This window comes from Apteryx rowi, unplaced genomic scaffold (genome assembly GCF_003343035.1).
Source record: "Apteryx rowi isolate R43461 unplaced genomic scaffold, aptRow1 scaffold_93, whole genome shotgun sequence".
Taxonomy (NCBI): Eukaryota; Metazoa; Chordata; class Aves; order Apterygiformes; family Apterygidae; genus Apteryx; species Apteryx rowi.
This window is the reverse complement of record NW_020451238.1, coordinates 1,417,133-1,428,517: the sequence shown is the minus strand read 5'-3', so window position 1 is coordinate 1,428,517 and position 11,385 is coordinate 1,417,133. Positions and strand designations below refer to the sequence as shown.

General features: G+C 40.0%; 1 protein-coding gene across 3 annotated transcripts in view; it reads left to right on the top strand.

The window, feature by feature from the left end:
- The first annotated feature begins 22 nt into the window (after nucleotides 1–22).
- The window catches only part of TXNRD2 (thioredoxin reductase 2), a 38,236-nt gene continuing 26,873 nt past the window's right edge, over nucleotides 23–11,385 (top strand). For all 3 annotated transcript variants that reach the window (XR_003257886.1, XM_026091911.1, XM_026091912.1), the window contains exons 1-8: nucleotides 23–128; nucleotides 1,119–1,184; nucleotides 1,889–1,945; nucleotides 2,564–2,708; nucleotides 3,022–3,096; nucleotides 4,020–4,098; nucleotides 5,105–5,167; nucleotides 6,050–6,120. Coding sequence is in view for 2 of the 3 variants with exons in the window: in XM_026091911.1 (XP_025947696.1) it covers nucleotides 53–128; nucleotides 1,119–1,184; nucleotides 1,889–1,945; nucleotides 2,564–2,708; nucleotides 3,022–3,096; nucleotides 4,020–4,098; nucleotides 5,105–5,167; nucleotides 6,050–6,120 (632 nt within the window). In the remaining variant the exon portion in view is untranslated. The remainder of the gene's footprint in view (nucleotides 129–1,118; nucleotides 1,185–1,888; nucleotides 1,946–2,563; nucleotides 2,709–3,021; nucleotides 3,097–4,019; nucleotides 4,099–5,104; nucleotides 5,168–6,049; nucleotides 6,121–11,385) is intronic.

The window sequence follows — 11,385 nt, the reverse complement described above, 5'->3', positions numbered from 1 at the left end:
AGGGCAGCCCGCAGGGGTCCTGGCCGTGCGCGGGGGCCCTGTGCCGTACACCATGGCGGCGCTGTGGCGGAGGCCGGAGCGTCTGCTAGGAGCCGCGGGGCTGTGCCGTACGGCGCGGGCCCTCTCAGGTACGCGGCGCCCGCCGGGCTCGGGCCTCGCGGGGAGCGGGCCGCCCTCCCGGTCGGCCGCTGAGGGGGGTCCCCCAAGCCTTCCCCGCTCACCTGGGGGCCGCAGGCGAGGGCGAGCGACCACCCCCGCTCCGGGGGCCTCTCCCCGATCCCCTCCCTCGGCCCCACGCTGCTGAGGGAGCCGCAGGGCGAAGGCAAAGCCGCCCCCCCCACTCCCCCCGGCGGTGGCCTGACCCCTGCGGCAGGGCTCTCTGGCGAGGCTCACCACAGACAACCGAGAATACGGTTTTAAGCATAAATCCGACATGACAGAGGGGTACGGGCCTTCCCAGCCTGACTGAGCCACCGCGAAGCCTGGTGCCGCGGTGTGAGGGCGCGGCGGGCTGCCCGTGTCCTCCCTGGGCCACCTGTGTCCTCCCTGGGCCGCAGGCGGCTCTGGGAGAGAGCGCGTTGCCCTGCCACCATCGCCAAAAACACCTCGTTGCCGCGTTAGCCGGCGGCTGTGGGGCTCCTGCCGCTCCGAGCCTGCAGGGATGGCTTGGCCCGGTCTGCGGGGACGCCCGCCGAGCCTTGGCCGCAAGCCCTGCCTCGCAGCCGAGTCCTGCGAGTCTCGCGGAAGATTGTGCCCGTGGAAATGGTTGCTGCGGTGGAGGGACATCCGATCTGTGTGGGAACTGCGGTTGCCATTGCTTCATCGTGCGGAAAGTTTATTGGAGTGTAGCGTATAGCCCGAGCTATTTTTCAGTTCTTCGGGATTGCTTTATTTCCTGTATTTCATTCAYAAAACCAGGCTGGTTAGTTTAACAGTTTTCAGAGATTGCTACAGGACACTGATAAAACACAACTCGCCAGTAAAATTATGAAAACCCATGTCAACAATAATCAGTTGTGAGAACAGTGTACTTCTTGGTATTTCCTCTTTAACATACCTCTGCCATTTTTTTCTACCTGTTCCATTTCCCCCCTTTTTTTTTCATGTCGTCTCCCCAGGAAAGAGCGAATATGATCTTCTAGTAATTGGTGGAGGATCTGGAGGCCTTGCTTGTGCAAAAGAAGGTTTGTACATGTAGATAACCAACAAAAGCTTTGTTCTAGTTTAAGGTGTGTTTATGGAAACTGGGAGAAGTGATACTAACAATGCTAAAGCTTTCTATGTAGTATATTTTAGTCCCGGCACATTAATCATTAACTCAACTCTATACAGTTAATCTACAAATTAATTCACACTCCCGGATGGGGTGATCTTGTTTGACTTTCCTATTAATTTTTTTTTTTAATATTTCTTCTGTTGTCATAGGAACTTCTAATAAGCCTTTACTTCACTGTTGCTGTAAAATACTTTCCTCCATAGATAATGTATTTTTTATTTATTATTTATTATACCTTTTGCTTTTTTATGTGTTAAGGCAACAATCCAATAAGACTGTTTCTGCAAACTGTTTAACTTCTGTACAGAACCTCCCCCTTTGTAACTCTGTGTAACATATTGAATAACCCACAAGGTTACTTAACGTACAGTGTGAGGTTGAGATGTGTTTTAGGGTTGGTAGAAGCTGGAGGCTCTTAGTCCAGGTTATTAAGTGCCCTCTGGAAGATCCGCTGGCCACATGGGCAAGCTGGGCCCCTAGTCTGGTGTCTCGTATTAGACAGTGTAAGCCACCTGCCATCATCTCCTATATTGTTGACCTGTGCCTAAAAAATGTTTAGGTGTGTGTGTTTCTCCCTGCTCTAAATATGTTTTCTTGCTTTTTTATTTAAAGCTGCTCAATTTGGAAGGAAAGTGGCTGTTTTGGATTATGTGGAACCTTCTCCACAAGGTACGGAAGAGAGATACTAGGATAATACTTGCATGCGTGAATTAGGTGATTGCCTAGGAGACCAACTTGCAAAATGGCCAAAGCCACACTGCCTGCTTTGCTTGTAGTAAAAGTCCTTAAGCACAGGTTGCTGTTACTGTTCCTTACCTCCGATAATGTCACAGCTCTGCCTGCTTCCTCCACGCATTAAGGTTGTTAGCAGTGTGTGATGCTACCATTTGTGGTAGACCTTGCACTTAAATGGATGGGAACACTAATCATCTCTATCAGAATGTCATTTACAGTTCCTTAAGTGAATGAATCTTATCATGGTGATGCTTTACTTGTACTGTATGTAAATTAGGATTTGCAAATAAGCCAATATGAATGTGTAATGCTTGGATCTTTTGAGCTCTGAGAAAATCATAAGATATCTCGAATTTTAGAAGGAAAAGATTTAGTTATGTTCTTCATCAAAACAAAATTAGGTACGTAGAGTTAGAAACTGATCTGTAGGCGATAGCAAACTGTGTGCTGTTTCAGAATTTTTAACTAATCATATGAATAACCTAATTCCATCTATAACCTGACTGCATTAAGTTAAACTAACCTGCTCCATTAAATTCTTTTTTCCTTTAGGAACCAAATGGGGACTCGGTGGAACTTGTGTAAATGTTGGCTGCATTCCTAAAAAGCTTATGCATCAAGCAGCTCTTTTAGGAAGTGCCCTTAAAGATGCCCAGCACTATGGCTGGAATATATCCCAACCTGTTCAGCATACCTGGTAAAGAATATTGCCCCTATCTGCTCTTCTGTGCTGTGAATGTGTAACAAAACTCTTCCCTGTTGCAGTTTTCTTTAAGGACAGTTAGGAAGCTGAATTTTGCATGTTTTTTAGACTACTCTTTGTTTAAAAACAACCCATATTTACTAGTTTAACAGGGCACATATGTTGATTTGAACGTGATAATTTACTTTTATAACAAAAACTACTGTAGAACATTCCTAACTCTAGCAATTGCCTGAGATGCATCTGAGATGCATTTTCTGAATTTGTAACATGATGGTTTAATGCTCAGTTTCTTGTTTTGTGATAGGTCTGTGATGGCACAAGCTGTTCAGAATTATGTGAAATCCTTGAACTGGGGCCACAGAGTCCAACTACAAGACAAGTAAATAGGACTTTGCAGTTCATCTTTCCTCCCATAATCAAAGAACACTTCTCTTTGTAGAATTGCTGAATTGCCTTTGGAATTTCTTGTTGGAGCTAGTATTTTGAGTTTGTAAGTCCCTTCCTCTTGAGACTGTAGGTACTCTTGCCAGCATAAGTAACATGATTTTTTTTTTTTCTCCTTTTTCTTTTCTGGGAAATAGTCCCTAGAAGTGACCATACATGAAAGTTGTCTAACAGCATAATGATCAGGGAATGTTTTCTTTAGTCTGGAGAGATTCTGCATTAAAATTAAATAGTCAGGGTTTCTCTTGATTATTTCTAACTTGTCCGCCACARCTTACATGCCATATCAATAAGCACACAGATAATACTGTGCTAAAATAGTTAAAAATTTTGTGTTCAGTGCTGACATGGTTCCAAACCTTTCAGCATGTAGGCCTTTCTCATGTTTGTTTGTGAATTGCCATGTTCCTTCTTTAGAGAAATTTAGATAATTTAATGGGTACCTAATTTTGTGACTTCTACTGATATCAGAACAAATCTTGAAGCTGCTTTTTCATATGTTGTCAGATCAGTGTTATAACAAAATAATAATGCTATCGATATGTGGGGATGTATGGATGTGGGGCACCTGTTATTTGAAGAGGTCAATATCCTGATCCCAAAACATGTTGCAAGGTTAGGTACTGTCTCTGCTGTATAGAGGAGTGAACTGTGACACAAGAATTAAGTGACCTAAATTATATGGCAGAGCTGAAAACAATCCTATGAAATTAGATTGTTCYTTCCTTTTACTTTTCTTTTCTATGCCTAGTTGCTATCCTCGTTAGCTCTTCAAATGTGAATAGACTAGCTGATTCCATTTCATTCCTGTTCATCCTCATTAAGTGTGCGTGTATGTTGCTGCTCTCTCCTAAACAGGAAGGTGAAATATTTCAACATCAAAGGGAGTTTTTCAGATCCACATACAATCCGTGGTTTAACAAAAGCAGGTAAAGAGGTGAGCTGCTCTACTGATTTCTGCACCTTCACTTCAGACAGTTCAGGTCTTTATGTGTCAGTTTTCAGATCAACTGAAGAAGCTAGAAACTACYTTTGCAAATTGCTTTACGGATTCAGTATCATTTTTGTGAGGGAGATTAGCAATTTTTGATCTAGAGAAGGTGTTTAGGAACTTTCTTGTTGCCTACTGAACCCCTAGCCCCTAGCCTGTCGATTAGATGCCATTACTTCTTCCTTGCAGATGGAAGCACTGAGATTATTTGTTTTGGTCAGAGTCATATGGTTTTTACAGATGCCAAGAGATGTAAAAAGGACCAACATCTCCTTATTGGTCTAAGTATTAGATCAAAATCACTCTGAGAGATGTTTTTCTCCTTCAGATTAATTGTAAAGGCACTTAAGTTCTCTAATACAAAATCGTGTGCAGGAGTCATGGATATTGAATGTGCTGCATTTGACTTCAAGCATCTGAGTCAAATAACAGTGATTGCCCCATGACTGGACATGCGTTTTTAATCACCTTTTTAACGGTAATTATGTAATGTTATTGATTAATATCAGCATGAGAGAGCAAAAGTTTTGAGGGCAGATGCCTACCATTTTCCAAAAACATGACGCTTTTGAGGTGCCTTGACTCTAGGCCTGAGAGACAGAAGTCACTTGGTGTGATTTGTGAGTACTGTCCTAAGCTAAATTGATTTTAAAAAGCTGCCATTTATGCACAACTGTTGCTTCCAAATAGTCATCAGAATCTAGTCCAGCGTGGGAACAATTTTAAGCTTAATATTAAAAGGAAAACTGGTAGAGAATGTGTACAAGAAACTTCTGTGCTATTTTGCTATATAACCAACCTTTCTTAATGTACTGCTGATCAGTGAGTCAGATAATAGCAGAGGGTAGTGCCAGCTTTCTCATTTATCACTTGAGCTTGTACGTAGCTAAAATCCAAGGACAGGTAGAAGGATTTCAAATGCTTGGTTTTGACTGTGTATTTTTGTTTATAGACTTTTATTACTGCGGAGAAAATTGTCATTGCCACTGGAGGAAGACCAAAATATCCTATGCATGTAAGTTATGCTTGCCATTTGACAACTCTAATGGCTTTATTGTTTTGTTACAGATAATAATGAATGTTTGGAGGATAAAAAATGTAAACGTAAAGTAACATATGAAAGATTTCTGTATTTTGTTGAGTGGGAAAAATTTATCCTTTATATAAAGCATAGGCTTTTCAGAAAAAAATTTCCATAGAAGATATTTTGTATCAATGTAGTATGTCAGTGTTGCTTAGAATCATAGGATAACTTAGGTAGGAAGGGACTTCTAGAGGTCATCTAGTCCAGCCTTCTGCTCAAAGCAGGGTCAGCTGTGAGGTCAGACCAAGTTTCTCAGGGCTTTATCCAGTCAGGTCTTGAAAACCTCCAAAGATGGAAACTGGACAACCTGTCTGGGCAACCACTTCCACTGCTTGACTGTCATCACGATGAAAAAGTGTTTCCTTTTATCAACTCAGAGCCTTTCTTGTTTCAATTCACATCCATTGTCTCTTGTCCTCCTGCCGTGCACCACTGTGAAGAGCCTGGCTTTGGCTTTTTGATAACCTCCTCACAGGTGTTGGAAGGCTGCTATGTGGTCCTCCTAGAGTCTTCTCTTCTCCAGGCTGAACAAGCCTAGTTCCCTCAGCCTTTCCTCCTAGGCCATGTGCACCTGGACATCTTGATAGCTCTTTGCTGAACTTGCTTTGATTTATCAGTGTCTCTCTTGTACTGGGAGGCCCAAAACTGGCTGCAGTGTTCTAGATGTGGTTTAACTAGTGCTGAGTAAAGGGGACTAATTGCTCCCATTGACTAGTGGCTATGCTTCTGTTAATACACCGCAAGATGCTGATTAACTGTCTTTGCTGCCAGGACTTACGTTGTAGATTCAAGATTTTACCTGTCTGTTCATAGATTGCAGGTGCACTGGAGTATGGAATCACAAGTGATGATCTATTCTGGCTAAAAGAATCTCCTGGAAAAACGTAAGCTACCTTGCCATGGCTTTAATAGATGCTGGTGTTCATACTTGTTCATTACATTACATGCCACTTTTATAGACTGCTTTTTCTCTCCTTCTGTTTTCCTTCTGAGAGTTTGTTTTGCTACATGTCAGCATTGCTCTTCCAGCCTTCATAAGTAAATAATGCAGAGTGTTTTGGCATGAATATTCTCTTCTAAAATCAAATTAAATTTGAATTTTTCACCATCTTAGGTTAAGATAACTTGTTTCCTGTAGCAGTTATGTATGGAAGTCACAAGAGGGCAGCATACACTTAAATGAAGGCTACACTGTTCCTATTTGCTGTGGAATTCTTAATTAGGAAAAAAGTCCAATATAATTTTATTTATTTTCTCTTAAGTGGTGGTACTTTTGATAAGAAAGGCAAATGTGATGAGACATGGGGGTGATGTCTGCCATTCTTTTATGCTTTGGAAGCTATTGTTTAATTGAAATACTAATTTTTTTTTTAAACAGAAATACTAAAATGCCATAGTCTGTTCTGTTTTGTACAGTACCTAACACATTAAGATCCTGAATCAGCATTGCACTACATAGCAATTTCTTGATGCAAATAATTGCTCTAGGAAATGCACATTTGCTAGCATGAAAGTCAGATACTACAATTTTTACTTTTCTCTATTGAGCAGCTCTAGAAAAGGCAAGGTATTAATTAGAAAAAGAGACTTGTAACCAACATAATCATGGTATTTTGAAAGAAGATAGAGCTGCCATTCATAGCTGTGACTTTCTAATATAAAAATGCCGTGTATGTTAAGCTAAACATCAAATAGATAAATAGGACTTCTTAGTACAGTTTAAAAAGGTAACTAAATCTGCAGTTGTTTGCAGTATATCAGTCACCTTTCCAATTTTGAGAGCATGACTTATGTGAGGAAATTTGTTTTGTTTTTTTTTCTTTAAGCCTAAACACAAGATTTATCCCTGTAAGATGTTTCTGTGAAAATGTGGCTTTTGTCCAGTTGCTGCTAATGCAAGTTGTAACAGTGTAATGTGGGAGTCTAGTGTTTATATGTTGCATTCCTAAGCTTTAGTCAAAATAAGCCTTGAGGGGCTACAGTAGCATTTCTGTGCTTTATCAGACTGTGTCCTAGCAAATGAAGGAGGGAGTTGTTAAAGGTTTGTTTCTGTCGGATTTGTATCAATCATAAATATTCCCAAGGTTCAGTTTAATGCCTTTTGTTGTAGTCTGAACTGTGTTCTACTTTTTTTTTTCTTTTCTTTTCTCCAAAAATGTATATGTATATACATATCTCTGCGACAAATTGTGTGGCTGGTGGGTACAGAACTGTCAGTCCTGCAGTTATTCATATAAAGGAATTTTTTAAAAAGAAGGAAAACCGTTAGCCAGCAAACCCAGGAGTCGTAAGAGACCCCTGGATATATAAACACTATGAAGAAATTCTCACTACTGAAGTGAAGGATCCTGGCAGAGTGAGTTAGAAAAGATGCTTTGAAATTTGTTCAGAATGAGTGAGAGACTGAGCAGGTGTGAAAAAGGTTAGGTTCTGCTTTCTAAACTTTTCTGTTAGATACTGACAAAGCCCAAGAACCATCTAGTCTGTAGGAGAAATTGTGAATAATGTGCTGATGATGTTATGAACGGGTRCCAATTGGCATCTATTTTTCATCTAAAGATAAAAAAGAACAAACATATGCCCAAATTACAGAAATTATCATTCTGCTCCCTATGAGTCTCCAGCAGATGTTTGTTTATGGGCAGAGTGTGGTTTTTTTGCAGTGCTTCCCAGGAGCTATAGGCTAAAAGAGGGGAAGATCGTCCATTTACAGATAAAACAGGTTTCCTAATGCTGGGATAATTTGTCTCCTAGTTTGTTAAATTGTTTGCCAAACATAAAGCCCAGACTGGCAGATTTTAATCTCTTCAGCTTAACCTGTTCGCTGTATACTTCCAGAAGTTGAAAGTTTTTATTACAGGATAAATAGATTTGGGGGGGGGGGGTGAAAAAACATCTGTTAAACTGACTGCCATCTCTGGGGCTCACCCAGCAGCAGCCCACGTCTCTGCTTTTTGGAAGTTTAAAAGGATCTCTCTTGGAATTGGGAGATGGTGCAAATTAGTTTAGGGTGAGGTATAGGCCAAAAACCAGAGTTTCACCTAGTGTTCTGTTCTGCTGGCCTAGCATTTGGAAAAAAAAAAAAAAAAAAAAAAGGCAAGATTGCCAAGTGTTGGACTTGTTTCTCTCTTGGCAGTATTGTGAAATAATAACTTTCCTAGGGGTATATGGCAAGTCAGTGGCAAGGCCAAAAAGAAGCCAGATTTCCTGTCTGTAGAGTACATTATACCTCTTAACATTGTTTTTCAGCTGCTATGCATGCTCACATATAAAATATTTTAAATTTTTAAGACTCTTGTTGTCTTTCTATGAACAACGTCTCTGTCCTTTTAAGCCTGTAAACCAGTAGATTTTCTAGGGGCAGGGTGGAGGGGAAAGTCATTGCTTTTTAAATTTATTATATTTTAAATTGAGAATACCTCCTTCTGAAAAGTTTCCAATGCATATGACACTTATGTTAGCCTTTGGTTTGTGTGTGTTTTTCCATGGATTTAAGGGTTTATGTTAAATATATTTTTGTGAAGCACCATACCTGTGCATGCTACTTTAGCCAGGAATCAGGCAAAAAAAGCCGAATACAAAACAGTATGGGGTGTTTGTTAGAGCATAGGTTGCTGTCTCAAATGTATTCCTTACTGTGATCTGACTACTCTGAATTTTCACCTGTTCAGAGTATGTTTTGCAAAAATAGTTTTGTTTTGTTGCTTAGAGCTGTTGAGTTAATTGAGGAACAGCTGTTGTAGGAGGAGGCCTTTATTTAATGGATTATTTCCATGCAACTGTTCTCTCTGCTGGCATTATCATCTGTGATGCTAAAACTCACGTTCTTCAAAGCAGTCAAATGAGGTTGGTTATCGGTAAAAGGTGCAGTGACTTTGCTAAACAGGGGGAGACCATTGCTTATGCTCCCAACTTCAAATTACCCATGAAAACCCTGTGATTACATGGGTTTCTGATTTAAGTAAATATCTAAAGAAAATAGAAGTTTGAAAACATGAACACTAGCATTCCAAAAAGCAATTTGCAAACTGTGCTTCTTCCATCCCCCAAAAAGTCCAAGGGTTTTTTTGGGGGGGGGATTGTTTTTTTTTTTTTTAAGCTTTTGGGTATGGCAATATGAGAGACATCTATTTAAAACAAACAAACAACACCCCCCCACACACAAAACAATCCCCCCATATCAAACTTTTTTTCTTTTTTTTTAAGATGAAAGTTCTTTAGAAAGCATGCACTGCCGTAAGTTTAAAAAAAAAAAAAAAAAAAAAAACAGGGTCAGAAAAAGCCTAACATTCTACACTGTCTTCATAGTAACAGGGGAATTTTAATCCCTAATCATGTTTCTTTTTTCTTTTTTTTTTTTCTGATTCAAAAACTGGATGTATACCTCATTGCAAGTGTACACAAATATTACATGGAGTGAATCTCCAAAATGAGATTTTAACAGATTTGCACAAGGCATGAGCAGCAAAGGCATGCGAGTGCAGCCTGTCCGGCAGCCGAGAGCCAGTGACTGACCGGCTGGTTAGACCCATGCTGAGCTGCAGGACGGTGACTGAGTGCGCTGCCTTTCGTGTAGCCGGCAGRCGTATTGGGGTAGGAGACAGTTGAGGATACTGTAGGAGAGAGAGGACCGCTGCAGAGTAGAGTGCATGTGGGGACAGACGTAGAAACTGCTGTGCAGCAGAATTGATGCTCATCATGAATTAAAAGTGTTGATGGGCAGCTTTAGTGGTATTCTTGGTTGAGAGGATGTGAACTATGGGGAGAGGTGGGAACTGGAGTTTTATTCAAGATCCAAAGTGGGCGTCTTTAGTAAATGGTAGTCTAGGTAAATCTGTTAAACGGATTTTCTATAACCCTGAAGTACATAAAATTTTGAAGACAGGAAGGGCAAATATTTGATATTTGTATAAATAAAATGATGAAAAAGCAGGTGATTATAAAACAAAATTAAATTTAGCAGTGAGTAAAATCTAAAAGTTCTTATATGTGGATCTGTAATCTAGTTGATAGGAAGGTTAAGAATTTAAAACCTGCTTAACTTTTGCTTGTATTAAGTTTTCTTAAAAATCAAAAAAACTGTTTACTAATTAGTAAGGTACCTGTAGAGCTTTTGAGATATACTTAAGTTCAGGCAAGACTGCTGCGATGTCTATATATTTATATGTTGTCTACTATCTCAGAGGAGAGGAAAGGGAAAAAGGGTGGCTTAGCATTAAAAAAAAAAAAAAAAGAAGAAGAAGAAGAAGAAAAGAAAAAAAAATCCACCCCAAATCCCTGTGTTATGCCTGCTGATATACAATATTTTTTTGTTGCTGTAAGCGCATGGTCTGAATTTTAACTTCCAGGTTGGGCAACTAATGCGCATTTTCAAAGAAGGTTAGCATGTCAGTCATTTACTTAAAGTTTGTCACGAGGGTTATGCATACTTGATGAAGGGATGCTGAAGTGCTCGGTGCTGTACTGCTTGGGAAACAAATAGAAGCATAAAGCTCTTCAAGTCTCTTCCACTAGGTAGTCTACTTTTGTAAAGTGTTTTTTGGGGGGGACCAGGGTGCTTAGATTTTTTTGTTTGTTTTTTGTTTTGTTAAGATAAATCTTGCTCTGATGCCCTGAGCTCACTTGTTATGCAATGCTGGACAGTTGAAAGTTCCAGTCTCTTAACAAGATTCATTAGCATTGCTTCAGATAATAACTTTAGTAACATTTCTGTCACCTAGCTCTTGCCGAGTAGCTGATTTCCAATTGCTCCAGCAGTGACCTATAGCATTAATCTAACAAATTACACTATTATTTTCTGTAGGGATTGGTACTGTCTTTAGAATTGTCCATTCTAACATCACCTTACTTCTTCCAAAGAACCAGAGAGTTAATTTAACTAGGTCATCCATATCTTAGTTTTCTCTGTCTTGGGATTTGTCTTTTAATGTACAGTATTCTCCGGATATTTGACAGGTGGCTGTCTGTATATCCCTTTTAAGTGAGAGGATTTAAGTTACTTATATTTTGAACAGCTTGGATCTGCCTGAATATTCATTCATTTGCTACTGCAATGGCAGCAGGAGAACTTCTTGAGGATATTTGTTCTCTAGAAGTGATCTTTGAGTAGCACAGTCATAACTGAAGGATGAAGTATTTCATTCCATGAA